At 40.9% G+C, this 23,758-nt stretch overlaps 1 protein-coding gene across 2 annotated transcripts in view; it reads left to right on the top strand.

Moving 5' to 3' along the window:
* STON2 (stonin 2) overlaps positions 1-23,758 on the top strand; it is a 113,590-nt gene that overhangs the window by 8,326 nt on the left and 81,506 nt on the right. For both annotated transcript variants that reach the window (XM_039257026.1, XM_039257027.1), the window contains exon 3: positions 17,023-17,220. In XM_039257026.1, the coding sequence (XP_039112957.1) occupies positions 17,023-17,220 (198 nt within the window). The remainder of the gene's footprint in view (positions 1-17,022; positions 17,221-23,758) is intronic.

Below are 23,758 nucleotides of genomic sequence, written 5' to 3'. Positions count from 1 at the left end.
GACATGAGACAGGGGCTCCTGGGTGGCTCAGTTGTTGAGCATCTGACTCTTGATTTCAGCTCAAGTCGTGATCTCAGACACCTGAGATCGAGCCCTGATTCAGGGTCTGTGCTGAGTGTGGAGTCTGCTTGAGATTCTCTCTCTCTTTCTCTCTCTTTCTCTCTCCATCCCCTCGTCCCTCCCCCATCTCTCTGTCTTAAAAAAAATGACATAAGAGGTTAATGGAAAATAAAATAATTTTGTGCTACATACACAAGAGGCTCATAGACTGGTAAAATGAGATATATATGCCATCCTGGGCTGAGGAATGGGATAGGACCTGATGCTTCAAAGAGGAGGGCGATTCACAGGATGGTAAGAAGAGCAGATGTTTAATAATTAGATGTCTGCCCTGCCATGTAGACAGGTCACTCAGATAAAATTTATGTCTGGTAATAACTCTTATTCTGGGAAAGATATTCCATTTGTTCATTTTATTTTTTTTAATGTTTATTTTAAAAAGAGATAGCATGCACATGTGTGGGCGAGGGGGCAGAGAGAGAAGGAGACAGAGGCTCCGAAGTGGGCCCTCACTGACAGCAGAGAGCCCGACATGGGGCTCGAACACATGAAGCACGAGATCATGACCTGAGCCAGAGCCAGACACTTAACTGACTGAGCCACTCAGGCAGCTCTCCATTTAGCTTCTTCTAGGTGATTAAGGGAGGGGCAGATGTTTTTCTTGAGCCTTCAGGGTCTCAGTTGACTTTATCTCAAAATAGTCCACATGTCAAAGTGGCACATTTGAGGAGACTTGTTCTGAATCCCCTTAGCCCCATTTCATGCAACCTCTTTGTGAATATTTTTTCATGAGACAACCATGATCTTAAACTTTTTTTTTAATGCTTTATTTATTTCTGAGAGAGAGAGACAGCATGAACAGGGGAGGGCCAGAGAGAGAGGGAGACACAGAATCTGAAGCAGGCTCCAGGCTCTGAGCTGTCAGCACAGAGCCCGACATGGGGCTCGAACCCATGGACCGTGAGATCATGACCTGAGCTGAAGTTGGACGCTTAACCGACGAAGCCACCCTGGTGCCCCAAGACAACCATGACCTTGACTGAAAAGGAATAGGGAAGATGAGAAATGAGGATACACGGAACTAATTGATGCTGTTGCTAGTCTGGATTTCGGGAAGCAAACAGTGAAGCCTTACTTAGCCAGCTGTGCCATGCCTTCATGCGCAGGCTGGCAAGGACTCGTTGGGAAAGACAGTGTCCATGTGTGCACATGGAGTAGTTAGGTGGAGAAATGTTATCTGGGATTCTACTTTCCCATCCCCCAGCTCCTGTTCCTCCACTGTCCATAGGCAGATAAAGAGCAAAAGACAAAAGACTTTATCTTTTAAGTTGTGCCACCTACGAATAAACCAAGGGAGCATTGCATTTCAGCCTGGAATGGGACTGTACTGTTTGCCCAAATAAAAATGCCAGGAGGCTGTAGGCACCATAGATTAAACACAAAGAGACCATCATTAGTGGTAAATCTCTTATTTTTGTGACATGTAATTGTCAGAAGCTGCATGGGGGAACTATAAAAAGCCAGTGAGTTGTTACTCCCCACCTTGGTGACCTGGCTACTTATTTTATCATGCCCTGCAGCATACCAAGGTGATTGGATAACAGAGGAGCAACAGCTGATGGGGAAGACAACTCCAGAATTGCTTTAAATCCATTGTGGGGGACAACTTTGTTTTTGACTTCAACTGATACAGGATTTGAAATGATTGAGTGCCATCCTGGTTGGTCTGGGGAAAAGGAGACACACATGATGTCTCTCATAAAAATATGAATAAAATCAATTAATTGAATGACGAAGCCTTTTTGTATCCAAATATATAAGAAAGATTGCTGGCATCAACTCTTTGGACCTGAGGATGCTGGAGTGAGGGAGGAGCATATAAAGTCAGGCTCCTTTTGTAAGTGTTGTTTCCTCCATTAAAACCGCTGAAATTTGGTGGAGACCAAATATGGAATTCATATTTTTTTGACTTAACAGGACCACTTTGGCTCAGGCCATGTTGATAAATATTCTCTTTCAGTGATTTTTATTAGAATCTTAACTGCCAAATACTTAAACTTAGGACTTAAAGTAGCCACCAGAATACTGTTCTCATCTTGAGTGTGAAAGTGCCATAGGATCCATCTGGGTTACCCGGTAAAAAGTGTCAAGCCATTTAAACGAAAACTTGCTTTGTGAACCCAGAACCTTAATGCATAGATATTCTGCTAAACCTTTAAAACATCAACAGCACACAGCACATCCAAAGTGTTAAATAAGAAAAAACAAAAACAAAAAAACACAACAAACTTCTGGTGAATCTGTTCAAATCAAAATTGAATCTTTATATAGTTCTCTAAAGAAATATTTTTGAAAATGAACCTAACCCCAGCAGGTATTTTATTTATATCGAGTCCCTCAGCATTAGTGTTTCTGAGTTTCCCTGGTGGCAAGAAGTTTTTCTACTTTAGTATTTTGTCTCCTCTGTTTTAAAATTCCAACCTGGACCAGGAAGAAGGCAGCCGCCTGCTCATAAAACACCTAAATTCTTTATAAAGATCCTCTCAGAACAAAGGCTGATTTTATACATGTACGTACATTTTACAAGTGTTTGTGTGTGCTTAGAATATATTGGCAAATGCATGAAGATACACTGAAAGAGAAAAGTTCATTCCTAAAATTAAAAGAAAAAAATTACGGCACTATTTTCAGCGCAAAGCTTCCTGTTCACTTCTCATGTTATGCGCTGACCTCCCTCCACAGACACGGCAGTTTTGCAGCAAGGCCAAGGCTGAATTGGACCCATTATGCAGATGCTGCAGGATATGCATAATTACAAACACACAAAATTTTTCATTTCCAGAACATTTGTTCCACAGCCCAAGCAAAACACTAATATTCCCTTGTGCTTCAAATGTCTTCCCCAAAAGCTTGGGCTAAGGCCTTCCCATTGTGTCTCGGGAAGCTAATTATATGGGACCAGAGAAAGAGCCACTTGTTTGGGGGGAAGACCAGAGATGATGTCATCCACTTAAGAGGGAGGCAGCTGAGACAGCTGAGAGACCTAATCCTGAAGAAGACTAGCCCAGCGGTTAATTTCTATTATCCTTTTTATTCTGGCCACTGAGGGTGAGTTGGTGGGTGCGGGTGGAATAAGATCCCAGCCATTGGTGACTGTGTAGCCAAGGCCCATTGCATTTGGCATGCATATGTATTTCCCTCTTCAACAGAGGAGGTTTTATTTGCTTTTAATACCTTGAATTGTTCTCTGCTTTAAAGAGTAACTAATGACCTTTCCAGAATCCATCTCACACAGTGATGTACTGAGGAATGAATTCTAACAAAACCCTTCTTCCTTGGGGCCTGATGCTCTGCCCCTGCCCACTGGGCCCCTCTCTGCTGTAATCATGACCTCTCCTGCTGTTCCTGACAAGCTCATTACTGCTCTTGCTATTCCCTTGGCCGTCAGAGGTCTTCTACATTTTCAACTCCGTGCTCTCTTCAAGCATCTCACCCCACTCCAGCTTTTTCTTGCATTAAATGTCTTTACAGCCCATGTTGCTACCTGAAATTAGGTTATATATTTATATATATTTATATATTTTCCCACTAGGGGAAAGAGATATCTATCTCATTTACTCTCAAGCATAGAATATAGAGCATGGAACTTAGGAGGTACTCACTTAGTATTTGTTGGGTTAATGAATGAAAGATGTATATGAAACGTACTGCAGAATGACTGACTCCCAATTATGAGGTGAATGAGCTATGAGGTGGAATTTGAGGCATGGCTTCCTCTGAAGCATTTTTTTTTTTTTTTTTTTTTAACAAACTAGGCAAAGAAAATAGACCAGCCTCTTCCCTATCATGCCCTTTGCTTACCAGCTGACTATCATCAGTTTTGATTTCCCATCATTATATACACGGTGCACACATATGCATATACATGGCACACAGATACACGTACACACATGCATATACACAAGCATAGTGTATGTGTATAACATATGCACTTACATATACATGCATATATAATATAGGCATAACATATATACATATACATATATTTATACAAACACATATTTTTCCCTCTGAGAGCTACCTTAAAAAGTGCAGTGAAAACTGTCCATTATATTTTTGTCATATTTGAAGCTACTACCATCATGCCATGTGGACAGGGGAGAGAATCTCTTGAAAATTACTTCCAGTTATGTAAAAGGGACCTTAAAATATTTTGTTAAAGCTACAATATTCTCCTCTTTCAGAGAATGTGCTAACTCACCCAGGGGGGTCCTTGTGGCCTCTCTCACCCTCAGCGTGGGACATAAAATACAATAAACTGCCCAAGCATGCATTCATTAACTAGTTTATTCATGCACAAAATATTTAGGTGCTGGGAATGCAATTATGAGAAAGTTGGCCATAGCCCCTGCTCTCCCCATGCTGAGGTTACTAATGGTTGGGCAGTCTGTTACTAGTGAAGCCTTCTGGGGTAGGCAGTAGCTCCCCTGAACCATTCCTGGGGCCAGCTGTTCAGTATTGCCAACTATGAACCAGCAGGGGTTGAAATGAAGAATGGAATTAGATCAATTTTGTATTCATGGATGGGCATGTTTACAGCATTGGAAAAATCACATAGCCGTAGTGAGTAGATACCAAAGTAGGAAATAAAGGCTATGACATCAAAATATACATAAGTATTTAAATTTTAATCTAGGATCCCAAAGAATAAAACAAAAAATTTGTATGTGCTGTATTAATTGTTTTAACTCACAATTTATCAGTTCATTATTTATTCAGCCAATGGTGCTTTGAACTCCCACTGTGTGGCAGTCACTGCTCAGGGCACTGGGGATACAGTGGAATATTCCTGCCCCACAGAGCATACTTTGTGCTGGAGAAGACATACCAGAAACGCAATAAAGATGTCGATAGAATGTCAGTGTGTTAGACAATGGTTAGCAGAAAGGAGAGACACATGAGAACAAGAAAGAGAATAGAGAGGATGTGAAATTTTACATAAGATCAGGGGGTGACTCTCGGAGAGGTAACTTTTGGGTAAAAACATGAGGGAGGCGGGGAGTGAGCCTTGCAGAAATTGAGGAAGGAGCTGTTCAGGTGAAAAGAACCACACATGACAAGCCTCTATTGGGTGGCTGTGTCGTGTTGGTGGTATGTGACTGCAGTGGACGGACATGGGGAGAAGGAAAGGGGATGAGGCGAAGAGGTCATGAGGACTCAGAGCATGTATGTGGTTGGAGGGCACGGGGAGGACCTTGGCTTTCGCTGTGGGTGAGATGGGAAGCCATCAGAGGGTTTTGAGCAGAGGTGTGGTAAGGTCTGATTTCAATTTGAACAGGTAATTCTATTAAAGCTGTGTGGCTGCTATGTTGAGAACAGACCAAGAGGAGAAAGACAGGGAAGTGGGGTGACACAGTGAGAAGCCCCTGTAACTATCCAGCTTGACAAGAAACGGTTTATTAAAGGGACTTAGGGACAGGGGCAGGTCTTGGGCAGCTGCAAGCTGAGTAGATTGTGACCCCACCTCCCATAAGACCTGCTCTTATAAGCCTAGAGGCTGGGGAGTAGTGCTGGTAGACCACCCCAGGGGGACTGGTGGAGAAGAGTTGTGTGTCACAGTCCTATCTCCTGAGCCATTGAGGACTTCATGCCCCAGGGGTGTACTCAAGTGAGGTTAGATGAGAAAGAATGTTGGAGGGGTGGGGCTGCGCTCAAGAAGACTTCAGGTCATCACCCATGAGTCTGGGTCATACAGCAGTGTTTTACGCCAGGGTGGTCGCTTGGAGATGGTGGGAAGGGATTGGATTCCAGATGTATTTTGAAGGGAGGACTAGCAGAAGCTGTGGTGGACCAGTTGTGAGAAGAATCAAGAGTGGCTCGAGATTTCATTCCTAGCACCTAGAAGGATAAAGGAGCCCATGTGGAGGGGATAACAGGAACTTGGTTTCCAGTAGGTAGGGTTAGAGACCTAAGTGGGGATTTCAAGTAGATCTGGACATAAGTTTATATCCACTTGACCCTCTTGCAGCGCTTCCTTTGTGCCAAGCACATTTCCAAGTGCTTCATCAGTATTAACCTAATCCGCCTGTGAAGTGGGCACAACTTTAAGCTCCCTTTGTACAGGTGAAAACCCAACAAAACAGGTGGATTAAGTGACTTGCCTCCGGCGGCAGGGCTGGATACAGAGCGAGACAGGCAGTCTGGATCCAGGGGCCTTGTACCTAATCTGGTAGGAAAGGAGGAGACACAGATTTCCATCTTTTTTCACTGTATTCCTTGCTGGATGGCTGTGGCTGTGAAGAGCCGTGGTGACAGCAGTCTGCTTCTGTCTGGCTCAGGTATCAAAGGCCTGGCGCCTGGGAGAAGAGTTAGCCCCAGGCTCTACACTTCAATAGTTCAACTCATCTTGTGGCTGGAGGACACTCACTTCAGAGCCTAAAGAAAGTGATTCATCCAAGATTTTTAAGCTGATAAACAAAGAGTATTAGAGCAAAAGAACAGTGTGTGAAGTCGAGGGGCTTTGCCTCTCCCAGCTGCATTATTCCTAGCTTCTCTTTCAGAGGAGATACTGCAAGTTTTATCAAACAAATGTAAAACACCAGTGTGAAAATACAAATAATTAAAATAGCTTTCTTTCTCAGCATGAGAGTCTTTTGATATGTGGTTTTAATAAGCTTTATTAATTATTGAGTAAATAAAAAGGAACATATTTAAAAATGTGTTTTAAATTGTAAAGAACAACAGTACAACCCCATCACCCAGTTTAATAAATAGAATATTGTCATCACCCAGAAGCCCTCACGTTTTTCTACTGATCATAGCTTCTTTCTTCCAGACATCCCATCCCTCCCTTCTTTATCACACCCTTCCTGGGGTTTGTGATATTAACTACATGATTTTTCTTAACAGCTCTCCTGCCTACACATGCATCAAGAATGATATAATTTTGTTTCACTTTTTTTAACCTTATGTGAATGGAATAAAACTGTATGTATTATTTCATAGCTTGTTCCTTCAATGCATTATTTGTGACATTTTTCCATATCATTACCTGCAGCAATAATTCCTTTGGTTTTTATTGCTGTGTATTCCATTATACTGATATACCATAATTCACTTATCCATTGTATTGCAGTTGGTTGTTTGCCTTGTTTCTAGTTTTTGGAATATAAGAATTCTTTAATTCTATGAACATTCTTTTTGGGTGTTTTTGGTGAGCATTCTTTAAAAAAATTTTTTTTAAATGTTTATTCTTTGAAAGAGAGAGAGTAGGGGAGAGGCAGAGAGGGAAGGAGATACAGAACTCAAGGCAGGCTCCAAACTGTGAGCTGAACTCATGAACCTTGAGGTCATGACCTGAGCCAATGACAAATGCTCAACCAACTGAGCCACCCAGATGCCTCTCTGCGAGCTTTCTAAACACACAACCTGGTGACCATGAGCAAGTGGTTCTCTTGAATAAAAAAGTCAGAAGAGAATTGCTGTGCTGCAGGCTGGGTTTATCCTCAACTTTCTCACGTAGCACCAGGCCATTTTCTAAGGTGGTTCCAGTTTTCTCTTATCAGCCATATATGAAAGATCCTGTGTCTGCACTTCCTTGTCTACACTTGGGATTGTCATATTTTTCTATTTTAGTCACAAGGCAGGGAGATAAGGAAGGGGGAAGAGTAATGGAATCTCATGTGGTTTTAATTTGTATTTTCTAGGTTAGTAATGAGATTGATTTTTTGCCACTTGAATTTTTTTTTTCATAAAAAGTCCAGGTATATTCTTTTTGAATTCTCTCCCTTTTTGTTGCTGATTTCTGGGACTTGCTTGAGGATATGATGCATGGCAGATATCTCTCACACATGGATGTAGAATTGGATGCTCTTTTCACTCTCCTTACAGTGTTTTTGTAAAAAGAAGTTCTTAATTTTAATGATATGAAATTTGTTTTTCTTTTATGGCTGGTGATTTCTGTGTCTTGGTAAAGGAAATCTTTCCCTACCCTGAAGTCGTGAGCATATTTGGGTATATGTCTTCAAAAATATATCTTGTGGAGCCTTTTATACTTTGATATTAATCCATCTAGAATTGATTGAGTCTAATTTAAATTTTTTCCGTATAGTATTTTACCATTATTTTGTATTATTATTTTATTCATTTTAAATATATTATTAACATTCTACTTTGTTCATATCTAAATAGTGTGATTCTACTTATTAACATGAGGAAAAAATAAGGGTTTTGATTGAGAATTAACATCTTTACACACTTTTTAAAACCCTAGTTATTATATCTCTTTCCAATTATTTAGATCTTCCATACAATCTGTTAATAAACCTTAGAAGTACCTCCTCTGAGGCCTTGTGCATCTTTCGTTAATTTTATTACTATATATGCTTGATACTTTTTGTTGCTATTATAAATGCTATTTTGTTTTAAGTTTAATTTGTATATATTTTTGTTTTCAGAAATACAATATATATATTTAAAAACAAATACTGTGCTAAATTTATTAATTTGATAATTAGGGTCTTTTGTGTTTTCTGTACACAAAAATATCATCTGCAAAGAATGAGTTTTGTTTCTTTCATTCTTTTTTACTTCCTGCCTTACTGTACAGGTTCTAACCACAAATAGGATGTTGAATAGAAGTGGGAGTAAGGGGCACCCATCATCTTGATCAGGATCTCCAAGGGAAAAGTTCTCTTTTGCATGGTGTTTGCCATAGGGTTTTGGGGTTAGCTCTACTAGATTTAGGAAGCTTCTGTTTCTAGTTTGCCAAAAATTACTACCATGAATAGATACTAAAATTTGTTCAGTGCTTTTTCTATATGCATTATGATAATATGTTTTTTATTCCTTTAATGTATTATTATGGTGAATTGTATTAATTGATTCATTAATGTTAATCCACACATTATCAACAGAGTGAGATTACCTCCAATGGGGTTAAAAATAGTTCTGGGGGGCAAAGAAATCTTATTCTTTTTATACGTACAGCATAGCTATGTATACAGTGCATGATAGACATATAACATATCTGTCATGTTAAAATTTAAATGGGAATAGATAAATTGGACCTCATCAAAATTAAAACTTTTGCTTTATGAAAGACCCAGTTAAGAGGATAAAGAGGGAAGCTATAGACTGTGAGAAGATATCTGTAAACCACATATCCAACAAAGGACTGGTATCTAGAATATATAAAGAAACCTCAAAACTCAATAGTGAAAAAACAAAGCAATCTAATTAGAAAATGAGCAATAGACATAAAAATATTTTTCACTTAATAGGATATATAGCTGGCAGATAAGTATCTGAAAATATGTTCAATATCATTACCAATAGGGAAATGTAGACAAAATGAGCTATCACTACACACATATCAGAAGACTTAAAATAAAAATAGTAGTAATATTAAATGCTAGTGAGGATGTGGAGAAATTAATTGCATGTTTAGTTTAATGAAGAACTTAACTATCTTCCAAAGTCATTGTTACAGTTTACATTCTCACCAACAATACATGATCTACTGTATGACCCAGCAATTGTACTCTGGGGCGTTATCCTAGAGAAATGCAAACTTAGGTTATACAGAAACCTCTCCATGAATATTAAAAGCACCTTTATTTATAATAACTAAGAACCAGAAACAGCCCAGATGCCCTTTGACAGTGCTTAGTCCATTCCATGGAACACTACTAAGCAATCAAAAGGAATGAAGCATTGATACAGTCAACACCTTGAATGAATCTCAGAGGCATCATGATGAATGATAAAAGCCCATCACAAAAGGTTACATACTGCATGATTCCATTTATATAGCATTCTTGAAATGAAAAAATTATAGAAATGAAAAACGAATTAGTGGTTGCCTGGGGGACATGACAGGAAGAGGTAGAAATGAATATAAAAGGGCAACATTCCTTCTGGTGATAGAACTGTTCTGCATCCTGACTGTGCTTGTGTATACGCAACCTACTACATGCTGATAACATTACATAGAACTAAATACACACATAAGTACATGTAAAACTGGGCACATCTGAGTAAGATCAGTAGATTGTATTAATATCAAGTTCCTGGTCATGATATTCTCCTGCGGAGGAGGGAATTCATGGGAGAGGATGATTGGGGAAGAAACATGTTAGTGGGGCAATAATGAAAAAAAGTTGAGAAATACCATGTTAAACCAAGTTTGCATTCACTGGATAAATCCAATTTAGTCATGTTGTAATTCTCCTTTTCATTGAGCTCTAGATTCTCTTTGATAATAATTTATTTGAGATTCTTGTATCTATATCCATGATTGAGGTTGACCTATAATTCTCATTTTGGAGAACAGAAGTATAACTGCAATATACTTTGTCAGTTTTTGATGTCAGGAAATTCCACCCTCATAAAATGACTTGACGGGTGGTCTTTTTTTCTGAAAAAAAATTTTTCCTTTAAAGTTTCATAGAACTGTTAAGTAAAACTACCTGGTCTGACATTTTCCTTATGGGAAGATTTTAAGAATTGATTCACTTTATTTGATGATTAGTGGACAAGTCAGGTTTTTAACTTTCTTCTTGGATCAGTTTTCAAGGTATAATTTCCTAGAATCTCTATAGTTTTATCTTGTTTCAAATGTATTGGCATAAAGACATCCATTATTTCCCCCTCACTGCCTTATACAGCACGTGTAATTATGTACTCTTCTTTATTCTTAAGGTTATTTGTGCTTTCTTTATTCTTGATTTTCCTGACAATTTTTATATTAATTTTTTTACAAATAGTTTATTGTCAAATTGGTTTCTGTATAACACCCAGTGCTCATCCCCACAAGTGCCCTCCTCCATGCCCATCTCCCCCCTCCCCCCCACATCCATCAGTCCTCAGTTTGTTTCTCAGCATTCAAGAGTCTCTCATGGTTTGCCGCTCTCCCTTTCCCCCACCATTTCCCCGCTTCTTCTCCCCCTTGTTCCTCAGTTAAGTTCCTCCTAATCCTCCTATACGTGCAAACATATGATATTTGTCCTTCTCTGCCTGACTTATTTCGCTCAGCATAACACCCTCAAGGTCCATCCATGTTGCTACACATGGCCAGATTTCATTCTTTCTCATTGCCATGTAGTATTCCATCATATAGATAAACCACATCTTCTTGATCCATTCGTCCGTGGATGGACACTTAGGCTCTTTCCATGTTTTAGCTATTGTGGAGAGTGCTGCTATGAACATTGGGGTACATGTGCTCCTATGCATCAGCATTTCTGTATCCCTTGGGTAATTTCCTAGCAGTCCTATTGCTGGGTCCTAGGGGAGTTCTATTGTTAGTTTCCTGAGGAACCTCCACACTGTTTTCCAGAGGGGCTGTACCAGTTTACATTCCCACCAACAGTGCAGGAGGGTGCCCGTTTCTCCACATCCTCGCCAGCATCTAGAGTTCTCTGATTTGCTCATTTTAGCCACTCTGACTGGCGTGAGGTGGTATCTCAGGGTGGTTTTGAGTTGTTTTTCCCTGATGAGGAGGGATGCTGAGCATCGTTTCATGTGTCTGTTGGCCATCTGGATGTCCTCTTTGGAGAAGTGTCTGTTCATTTATTCTGCCCATTTCTTCACTGGGTTGTTTGTTTTTCGGGTGTGGAGTTTGGTGAGTTCCTTATAGATTTTGGATATTAACCCTTTATCTGATATGTCATTTGCAACTATCTTTTCCCATTCCGTTGGTTGCCTATTAGTTTTGGGGGTTGTTTCCTTTGCTGTGCAGAAGCTTTGAATCTTGGTGAGGTCCCAATAGTTTATTTTTGCTCTTGATTCCCTTGCTTTTGGGGATGTGTCAAGTAAGAAGTTGCTGCGGTGGAGGTCAAGGAGGTTGTTTCCTGCTTTCTCCTCTAGGGTGTTGATAGTTTCTGTCTCACGTTCAGGTCCTTTATCCATTTTGAGTTTAATTTTGTGCATGGTGTGAGAAAATGATCTAGTTTCATTCTTCTGCATGTTGCTGTCCTGACAATTTTTCAATTCTACTATATAATCTTCTTAAAGAATTTTTATCTATGTGCTTTTTAATTTCAATAACTTCTGCTTCTATGATTATTATTTCCTTTCTAATATTCTTTGTTTTATTTTGCAGCCCTTTCTGTAACTTGACAAGTTAGAAACTTGTTGTATTAAATTTCAGTTCTTCCTTTCTGGAATACAATGTAATAAGCAATACAACTGTCCCTGATGGTACTGCTTACTGAATTCTTAAAGTTTTTATATATACTATTTATATTTTTCTTTGGTTCTGGATATTTTCTAATATTCATTAATATTTCTTTTTTGACCAACAATTTATTTAAAAGTATGTTTCTTAGTTTCTAAATTTTTCAAATTGTCTTCTAACTAGCTTAGATAAATAGATGCTAGTTATATCTAGATAACTGGTTTGGATAACTAGAGACATCATTGTATTATGATTAGTGTTCATGGTCTGTTTGATATCAGTTTTTTCGGTATTTGTTAAAACCTGCTTCATGTCATACCATCTGGTCACTTGCCATAAGAATTTTAGGTGTGGATTATGAAGAATATACATTCTTTACCTGTTGGTCTGTGTTTGACCATTAGATCAGCTTGTTCATTTTGTTGTTTATATCTTCTGTTTCCTTGGCGACTCTTCTCCCTCTTTGATCTGTCTATCACTTACTGAGGGAGGTGTATTAAAATCTCCCAATATGATGATGGACATTTCTTGCTTTCTGCTGTTCTGTCCATTTTTGTGTTAATGATTTTGAGACTGAGTTATTAAATATGTACCAACTTAGGATTATTATTATCATATATTTCTGATTAATTAAAATATAGTAATTTTGTTGTAACTCTAATAATAGTTTTACTTTAAAGTCTATCTATAGGCTATAATATGCCCAGTTTCTTTTCATTAATATTTTGTCTTGTATGGCTTTCTTATTCCTTTACTTTCATCATTGATGAAACTTCATATTTTATTTTTTTAAGTTTATTTTTGAGAGAGGGAGAGAGTGAGCATGAATGGGGGAGAGGCAGAAAAAGAGGAGAGAGAAAATCCTAAGCATGCTCCACACTGTGAGTACAGAGCCTTATGTGGGGCCTGATCTCATGAACTGTAAGATCATGACATGAGCTGAAATCAAGAGTTGGATGCTTAACCGACTGATCCATCCAGGTGCCCCGAATCTTTGTATTTTAGATGGGTCTTTTGTGAACAACATGTTGGGTTTCATTTGATTTTTCAGTCGGATAGTCTTATTCTTTTAATTGGAAATTTTGTCCATTTATGTTTATTATCAGGTGCTGATATAGTTTATTTCTCTAAGCGTATATTTCTTTTTCTCATCTTTCTTTCCTTCTTTTAGATTAATTGTAATTTGTAGTTTTTGTTTGTCTAAATTGTCTTTATTTTTCTCCTGATCTCTGAACATCTCCTTACTGTGTATATAGTCCTGTTTGGTCATCTTCTGACAGCTCATTGAAGCATTGGTTTCTCTTGTTGAAAAGGTGGTAGTTAGTCTAATCAACATTCCTTTGAAAGTAGTCTTATGTAAGATCTTCTCTTTGTTGTTGGTGTTGTATAGTTTTGCTGTCTATTTGCACAGGTATTTTTAGTTACCCTGCTTGAGATACCATGAGATTTCTAATCTGTTGTATAAAATCTTTCATAAATTCTGGGAAATTCTCAGCCAGTGTTTTGTTTTGTTTTGTTTTTTTAAATATTGCCTCTCATCTTCTTTCTCTTCTCCTTAGAAATTCAGGTTAGATAATTACCTACGAGCTTTTACCACTCTGTCCAGCGTGGGGCTCAAACTCACAACCCCAAGATCAAGAGTTGCACACTCTACCAACTAAGCGAGCCAGTCACCTGTCCTGTGTGTTTTCATCTCTGTCTCTCTATTCTATCTAGACAGTTTTGTATTTACAGTAATATTTTTCTTCTCCAGAAGCTCATTTAGTTCTTTTTCAATTCTGTGTGTTCTTTCTTAATATTTTCATTTTCTTTTCTTATTTTCTTGTTTCTTTAAACATATTAAACATACTCATATTTCCTGCCTATTAATTCTAGTGTCTGAATTCTTTGCAGGTCTGATTCTGGCTTTCCCCACCCCTACTGCCGGCCCCCTTGCTGGTTTTCTGGTTTGCATTTATGGTAACTTGATTTCTTACGTATTTCATGATTTATTTATTTTTATTTTTTATTTTATTACCATGTGGAACTAAGGAACGTTCTGTCTGGGAAGGCTGGCTTTGAGGTATCTTCCTCCAAAAAGGATTAGTATTTGCTTTTCCCAGGTGCCTGAGGCCACTACCAACCTGGAAATACTTCAGCTGTGTTCTCAGACTGGAAGGTTCAGACCACACAAGTAGTTTTAGCTGTAAGCCCCTATGTGGGACAGCTTATAGTTAGAAATTCTCAGGAGATTTCTTTTCTCTACCCTGCACCCAGGCTTAAGGCAGACAGTTTTCTTTGCTGTCCTTAGTTTGAAGGTGAGGCTTATTCCTAATTTACCCTTTAACTGAGCCCTTTGGGAATTCAAGCTTCTGGCATCACGTCTTCTGTCAGATTTCCCATCTTGGGTTAGCCCTAGGTTGTTTTCCTCATTTGCCTTCTTCACAAGACATTTTAAAAAACTCAAACTCAGGAGTCCCCTTGATTTGTTCAAAAGCCTCGGGGTATGAAAATCAGGATGTGTGCTCTGTTTTCTGTTCTGGGTTCCAGCTTGAACTGGCCTCTGATAATTCTTTCTTGCTCACTCTGTAATGTATTTTAAATAATGTTATTACATTTTATCTAATATTTTAATTTTATTTCTACAGTTAAGTGTCTAATTCATTATACTGTAGGAAATGGCAGTCCTATAATAAGCCTTTACAAGTTCAGTTTTGCTTTTGGCTTTTGCTTTATTTTTTTCTTCTTTAGCAGTTTGATTTTTTTCTATGTTTTTGTCGGAGTTTTATAGGTACAAGTTTAGTTTTAACAGTCTGTACTTAGCATAGACTGTATGAGTGATTTCTGGTGATTCTGCTGATAAAACCAACAAATATTTATGGAGTACCTATTCACACCAGAATGTTCTAGGAATGGGGATGCAGAAGTGAGCAAAATGGACCAAAATCGCTGCCACCCCACCTCCATCCAAGAAGCTTGAATTCTAGTGGGGAAGACCCTGCATATGTAGTACATTAGATGATGAAAATGCTAAGGAGACATAAGCAGGGAAGGGACTTTGCATCTTTGGAGAGAACCGGTCAGGAATACCTTACTGGGAGGATAACATTTTTAAAGAATAGGGGGTGTGAGCTGTGAGCACTCCACACAGAGAAAAGACCTACATGTCTTATAAATGTCTAAGAGAATATGGAATGAAAATTCTCTGTGCTTTCATATTTGTTCTATGTCACATGTATTGCTGTTTATTCTTTTTTCCCCTCTTAAATCTCAATTTTCTCTTTACCCAAATTTCTCTAAACCCAACTCTCAGTAATTTTGATTCTCTAGCTAGGAGAACTGACCCTTCTTTTAAATTTTTTTAAATTTTAGTGTATGTATTTAGATTGAAAGAGAGATAGCACACATGCGTGGGGAAAGGGCAGAGAGAGGAGGGGGAGGGGAGAGAATCCCAAGCAGGCTTTGAGCTGCCAGCGCAGAGCCCCATGCATGGCCTGAACCCACAAACCATGAGATCATGGCCTGAGTAGAGATCAAGAGCTGTATGCTCAACCGACTGAGCCACCCAGGCGCCCCTAGGAGAACTGACCCTTCTTAAAGGAGCTCTTTAACCTCTTTTGCGATGGTTTCTCCTGTGTCAGATGAGACCACTGCCTGTCTCTCAGGATTGATAGTGAAGTGAAGTAACGTTTGTAAAAGTGTCTGACATTTCATGAGTACTCAAGAAATATTAGTTCTTTCTCTTTTGTTTTTGCTTCCCTACACACACTCCTTTCAGCACTTGTTTTTAGTACTTATCAATTAACTTGCAATAAGATTCCCAGGCAGATCCATGGAGAAACTGTGTGGTAGACAGTTAACTGAAGACAAATGAGAAACGGTAGAAAACTTCATTTTAAAAAAAGAAACTTTCCAAAGTGGTTTTGAAAGGCTGAGTTTGGTGCTCAGGGTTCAGGAGATAAAGTCAAGCCCTATGCATTTCCCCCCTTGAAGTTTGTTCATCGTATGACAGATCAGCAGCCCAGGAAATCTCAATTCATATGTGTAATAGTCTGCAGAATCTCTAGTTACAGTGAGACTCAAGCAGAAGCATATCACGTTCGTATGTGGACACATAGATATTCACCTGTCTTCTCTTATCCTTTAACCTAATCTATCTATAATTCTGCGTATAATTTGGGGAGTTTTCTTGAGATTGTTGGCATGCCACTAAAAGTTGAGGCAGCGTAAGGGTGAAACTATAGGATTCATGAAGTTTTGGTTTGAAGGAAACTGAAATCTAAGTTTAGAAATAAAAGTAGAGGGGGCACCCGGGTGGCTTAGTTGGTTAAGCGTCTGACTTTGGCTCAGGTCATGATCTCACAGTTTGTGGGTTCAAGCCCCATGTCAGGCTCTGTGCTGATAGCTAGCTCAGAGCCTGGAGCCTGTCTTTGAATCTGTATCTCCCTCTCTCTGACCCTCCCCTGCTCATGCTGTCTCTCTCTCTCTCTCTCTCTCTCTCTCAAAAATAAATAAAGCATTAACAAAAGAAGAAATAAAAGTAGAGCCAAAAATCACTTCTTTAGTGAGATTTTCTTTGAGAGTCATGAGACCCCTTATTTGTGGCATTGGTTTTGATATGGACTCACGGTGTGAGGGTCTCAGTTATTTTTCCCTGTTGTAAGTGATATTTCCATTATTCCCTTGCCTTGTATGGCTATTGAGATTTCATAGGACCTGAGCACAGTCAAGGTAAGATAAGCACTAAAGGTCAACAGAGCACAACTATTTATATTGTCTGCTTTTGGTTTTTGGTCTGTCCCCAGCCCTACCATTGACCATGCCCTGCTGGACGTGCCCTTCCTTCGACTCCTTGAGGAGATGCCCTCTGACCTCCGAGAGCAGCTGGACCACACATTCTGAAGACACCAGTAGCCCTAGTTTTGATCCCTCATACACCGACCTGCAGCTTATCAATGCTGAGGAGCAGACGAGTAGCAGGGCTTCTCAGGCTGACTCGACTGGTAAGATGGAGCCCACATGGCTTTGCAGATCACTGTTGGTGACCTGTTGCCACTCCTAAAATCTCTGCAGCTAGCTTTGTTTGCAGAATGAGTTCAGATGGAGTAGTCCTACAGTCACAAGCTAGAATACAGAGTGGTTCAAAATTGCACTGGGAAAAAAACACGTACGCAGATAGGCAGAATGTTAATACTGGGAAACCCTTTGACAGTAGATCTTAATGTGTTATTTTCTACTATTTGGTACAAGTACTGTTCCTTGTCAGTTTATTTTCTCCTTGGATGACTGAACTACACATAATATGCACAAGGCTGAATCTTTCATCCAGCCACCCATGCATCTTTCCTTTTCAGCAAGAAGGAAGTAGATTTAAGCAGAGAAAAAGCAAATGTTATGTCAAGTGGAATGAGTCAGGACTCAGTCACTGTGTCCAGACTACATTTTGCAGTTACATTTTTTCTGTTGTGCTTGAATTGAGCTATACATCCGTCAGTCTGTAACATCTGTGGTCTCATTTATTAAATTTCTAATAGGTATAGAAGGATGTTGCCTGGCTTAGGTTTAGAATGGCATTGGATAGATGTAGTGTGTTCTTGGCGTTTTGTTTATTTGGCCCAAGGTATTATTTTCCTTTGAAAATAATAAAGTTACCGATAATTTCTCTGTGGATATATTTGCCAGGTGTGTCCAATAATAGCTTGCTTTTCTTTCTCAAAAACATTGTTTAGGAATTTGTCTCTGGATCGTTTTTCAAATTTGGGTAACATTTGTCCTTACACTCTGTGTTATTGGAGGATTCTACACATGGAGAGAGAGATTTCTTTCGGACTAAAGGGTTCAGACAGGATTTAGTTTGGTATTTGATACTTTTGCAAAGAATCCTAGTTTATCATAGTCCCTTTTCACGAGCCACAGTTCTTTATAGCATTTTGTTCTTACACACTCTCCATCCTGGTTAATCTCTACGGCTGGGGATCTCGGTCAGTGGCTGAACTGTGACAACCCCATCTCCACTGTGGGGAATGTTTCATGTTGGGAAGGCACTATCAGAAGCCGAGGCAGTTAGGAAAAGAGGCTGTACCCACACCCTCCTTCACCTCCTCGCCCTCAACCACCAGCCTTCCCATAGAGGACGCATAGAATACATTGGTCAGGAGCACTCAGACTCCGGGTTAGACTGCTCAGATCCTCATTCCTCCATTTACCAGCTTTGTGACCTTGGGCAAGATCCTTAATGTCTTTTTGATTTAGTTTCCTCACCTGGAAAATGGAGGTAATAGTAGTACTTACCTTACCAACTTGTTAACAGCTCTAAGTGAGACAGTTTACATACGGTAACTTATATGATCCCAGCCACAGAGGAAGTGATCAGCAAAGATGCGGTTTTTCCCTCTCCTGCTCCGGGGTTCTTACTGCTTCAGAGAGGTGGAGGAGGGCTCCTCATGTGAGAGAGTCAGGACCTCTGGGCTCAGGTTGGTTTTTGTCAGTGGCCTCTCTGCTTAGATGAAAATTGCTTTAATTCCTAGAGGTTCCAATGATGCAAATCAGAGTCCTAGTCTAACTGGACATTATTAATCTGTCTCCAAAGCTTATAATTATTTTCATTATTTTCTGAAGCCATACTAACAGTATTATAATTCCCACTAAGAAAACCTCTTCTCTCATTGTTTTGATCAGGGTCCTGGCAGGTGGCAGATGGTATCCTCAGAAAGGTTTTATTTGAAGAGGGTTTAATGGAACGACTGCTTACAGAAGCAGCAAGAGCTGGAATCATGGGAAGTGGGGCTGGCCGACAGGTGCTGTGGCAGTATGAAGGACAGAGCCACTGACAGAGATTTGGTGAAGTGGGGAGAATGGGGGAATAAATGGCCAGATCTTGCAATAGTGCTTCCCACTGGCGAATCGCAGTTGGAAGTCAAAGGGCACAGGACCCTGGTAGGGCAACCCACAGAGATCAGCTCCCAAGGCATAGAGCCATGGAGAAGGGTGGGAGGATGGATTTGGGGTGAGGGGGTGGGTGAAGCATATGGGGTATAGCCAACACACTTTAGTCTCCACCAAGAATTTTTTTTGCATATTGTTACTTTATATATATATTTTTTTACAAATAGTTTATTGTCAAGTTGGTTTCCTTATAACAACCGGTGTTCATCCCCACAAGTGCCCCCCTCCATGCCCATCTTTCCCCTCCCCCCCCATACCCATCAGTTTGTTCTCAGCATTCAAGAGTCTCTCATGGTTTGCCTCTCTCCCTCTCCCCCACTCTTTTCCCCCTTCTTCTCCCCCATGGTCCTCAGTTAAGTTCCTCCTAATCCTCCTATACGAGCAAACATATGGTATTTGTCCTTCTCTGCCTGACTTATTTCGCTCAGCATAACACCCTCAAGGTTCATCCATGTGGCTACACATGGCCAGATATCATTCTTTATCATTGCCATGTAGTATTCCATGGTATAGATAAACCACATCTTCTTGATCCATTCATCGGTTGATGGACACTTAGGCTCTTTCCATGTTTTAGCTATTGTTGAGAGCGCTGCTATGAACATTGGGGTACATGTGCTTCTATGATCAGTACTCCTGTATCTCTTGGGGTAAATTCCTAGCAGTGCTATTGCTGGGTCATAGGGGAGTTCTATTGTTAGTTTCCTGAGGAACCTCCCCACTGTTTTCCAGAGGGGCTGCACCAGTTTACATTCCCACCAACAGTGTAGGAGGGTGCCGGTTTCTCCACATTCTTGCCAGCATCTAGAGTCCTCTGATTTGCTCATTTTAGCCACTCTGACTGGTTTGAGGTGGTATCTCAGTGTGGTTTTGATTTGTTTTTCCCTGATGAGGAGGGATGCTGAGCATCGTTTCATGTGTCTGTTGGCCATCTGGATGTCCTCTTTGGAGAAGTGTCTGTTCATTTATTCTGCCCATTTCTTCACTGGGTTGTTTTTCGGGTGTGGATTTTGGTGAGTTCCTTATAGATTTTGGATATTAAGCCTTTATCTGTTATGTCATTTGCAACTATCTTTTCCCATTCTGTTGGTTGCCTGTTAGTTTTATAGATTGTTTCCTTTGCCGTGCAGACACTTTAATCTTGGTGAGGTCCCAATAGTTTATTTTTGCTCTTGATTCTTTTGCTTTTGGGGATGTGTCAAGTAAGAAATTGCTGCGGAGTCTCCACCAAGAATTCAATGGCCTGGAGTGAGTCCAGAGTCACTCTGGAGAAGCAAAGGCAAAACTAGGGCTGTAGAATGATGAGCGATGATCCTTGTTCTCTCCTTCAGCATGAGATCATTTCTGTAGTTACAGGAGGCTAGAGGTATGACTTTTTGGCAACCGTTCTTTTTTACAGAAGTAATAATAATCACAGCCAGCACACAGTGTGTGCTATGTGCCAGTACATGCTGTGTTATCATCTCTGGCCTTTACAACAGTTCTGTGATGCAGAAGGTATCTTTCTCCCTATTTTCTAGTTGATCCTGAGTCTGGGAGGTTAAGATGGTTGTCTGAGACAGTAGTACTAAGAACTAGATGTACCTGGATTTCAACCAAAGCTCCAAAGCCTTTTCCCATGGTTCCCAAACCTGGTGGTGCCCCCAGAACCATCATGTCTACCAGTTTGCTACGTTACCTTCCAGACCTTCTATGCAGATAGGGTAGAGGATGCATATGAATATATAAACATTTTGCCGTGGGTTTATTTTGAACATAAATAGAATCAAAAGGTTTTTAAATAAGATGTATAGTGGGTGGAGTCTGAGGAAAAAGTTCATCATGTGCCCTTAACAGATATGAGTGCTGATAGATAACTGGTACGTGCCCACAGTATGGTGTTATGTAAACATGTCTCTGGACACTGCACTTGGAAAAGAAATCCCCTCATTCTTTAGTAACCAGCCAAGGGTCCAGCTGGCCCAGGGGAATGCCCCCATCTGTGTAGGGTGGAGCCCCGTCCTTCCCACCTCACCCCCACCTATTCTTCCAGGCCCAAAAGTGACAAGTAGCATGCCTTTGGGCCCTGGAGAAATGAAAGGCAGGGTGATGAGTGGCCCAGGCTGTGTGGGCCATGTCTGGATGCAGCCCCAGATATAAGACCTCCTTGAGCCTCTTTCTGAACATCCTGATTTGTGTAGTCAGGTTGGACTTCTGGCTTTGAAAAGCCTTTAACTCTTCCTGGATAAGTAAATACAAGGTTTAAGAGAATAACCAAGTATTTCTAACCCTGTGACATTTATCTTTCTACTTCAGTAGTAGAGAATTTATCAATGCTTTCATTTGAGCTATAGAGAACCTCAGAGAAATCTGTACACAATGGAAATCCCCCAGTCAGGTGACTCCCTGCCCACCACCTGCTGCCAGGGCTGTGCCAATGGCCAACTCTAGGAAGGCTCTACTTTGAGGCTGGATCAGGATAAACTAAACCATTGTGAGGCCATGGAGCAGGTTCTCATCTGTCCGTGTCTCTGGGCACACCCTCTCTCCAGAGCTGCCATTCCCCATCTATGAACTGAGCCTGAGGGTCCGTACCAAGGCTGGGCAACAGGGTGTGTGTGAAGGTATTTCGTACAGCGCAAAGTGCAGTAGGAATTAACAAAATAAAGTCCTGATTTCGTCTGCCTCATTTCCCTTTGATATGGGAAATAAGGTTAATTACTGCCTACTGTTTTACTGCCCCGAAGAGGATGGTAAACCATGTACGTGGTGGGATGAGACCTGAGGAGGGTTATGTGGTCCTCAGAAGTGAGCTGTGGGTACAGCAGACAGATGTGGGACGTTCAGTGCGGGTGGTTTCTGTACCGGGGCCTTGAGGGCCCTTGGGAGGAACTGCCTTGGGGAGACTTTGGGTATTTATCTGCCCCCCTGCCCCATGCCTTTTAGCATTGTGGAGGGAGGTAGAGGGTGAAGAATTTGCAGCCTCCATCAGGAGCTCCCTCAGCCCAGCTGGCCTGGGCTTTTGCTGGCAGCCTGAGCCTGCAGTGTGAGCGTGCAGCCGGGGTAGAAACTCTGTGGTTCGTCTCCTGTGTGCAGAGGGTTATGGACACCCAGGCCCAGCCTGTGTCCCTTGGCCCCATGGCTCCGTGCTGGGCCGCAGCAGGCCACAGACTCCTCCCTGTCATCTGTGGCGGGACTTCTGCGGGGATCTGGCAGCCCTACAGGGCGTCCTGATTCCGAGCATAATTGTGGAGGGAGAGGCTCTGTGATCAGCCTGCACTTTTTTTCTCACTTTCTCACCAAGGAGGTAATTAGGAGCAGGAAGGCAAACAGATCCCCTCACCTTGGCGACATCACCGAGTATGCTGATATTTGCTCTGGGATGCAGCTCTCCAGAGCAAATGGCAGACAAGAGCTTTATTAGCACTTGCTTCCTCTCTCACCCCCTACTTCCCGAGGGAGTCCGCTTTCCCTAGATAACAGGCACGCCCTGTCATCTTCGCCAGTCAGCATAGCTCTGTAATGCCACTAATTTTACATGGGATGATAAACAGGAAGAGTGTCAAGGGAATAAAAATAAGCCTTCTGCCTTGGAAGTCCATTGCAACCAGGAAAAAGAAAACACAGAAATGTTTGTGGTGGCACAAGGTGTTGTTAGGGGGTGGGCTTCCTTTTTGGTTTTCTTTTACATACCAGATAAGTGCAGAGTTTAAGTGTAGGATTAGAATGCTCAGGCATATATGCCAACTGAGGAATGTCAAGACTGGATAGAGAACATAACAGATGCTTAATGATTGTCTGTTGAGTGGGTCCTTGAATGAATGGAGTGAGATTGCAGGCGGGGAGAGTCATCTGCATTCCAGACATCTGTGTCCTCTTTGGGTTTAGGAGTCCAGCATTTCCCTCAAGTGTATCCCATGCAGCCGTTCAAGAAAAGTCAAAGTGCCAGGGGCCAATATGTCAGGTCATGCTGTGCCCTCTTTGTTGGAGAGACCTAGCGAGTATCAGGTTATAAAAGACTTTGAGAATCTGAAAGTGTATGTATGTGTGTATATAGGTATACTTTATATATATATATTTATGTACCATAAAAATACATTTAGCCAATGAGCAAATCAGAGAACTTTAGATGCTGGCGAGGATGTGGAGAAACGGGCACCCTCCTGCACTGTTGGTGGGAATGTAAACTGGTGCAGCCTCTCTGGAAAACAGTGTGGAGGTTCCTCAGGAAACTAACAATAGAACTCCCCTATGACCCAGCAATAGCACTGCTAGGAATTTACCCCAAGAGATACAGAAATGCTGATGCATGGGAGCACATGTACCCCAATGTTCATAGCAGCACTCTCCACAGTAGCCAAAACATGGAAAGAGCCTAAGTGTCCATCCACGGACGAATGGATCAAGAAGATGTGGTTTATCTATACCATGGAATACTACATGGCAATGAGAAACCATGAAATCTGGCCATGTGTAGCAACATGGATGGACCTTGAGGGTGTTATGCTGAGCGAAATAAGTCAGGCAGAGAAGGACAAATATCATATGTTTGCACGTATAGGAGGATTAGGAGGAACTTGACGGAGGAACAAGGGGGAGAAGAAGGGCGGAAATGGT

Source organism: Hyaena hyaena, unplaced genomic scaffold (genome assembly GCF_003009895.1).
Source record: "Hyaena hyaena isolate Hyena2069 unplaced genomic scaffold, ASM300989v1 scaffold_597, whole genome shotgun sequence".
Classification (NCBI taxonomy): Eukaryota; Metazoa; Chordata; class Mammalia; order Carnivora; family Hyaenidae; genus Hyaena; species Hyaena hyaena.
The sequence above is the reverse complement of the archived record's forward strand: the minus strand, read 5'-3'. Positions and strand labels throughout refer to the sequence as shown.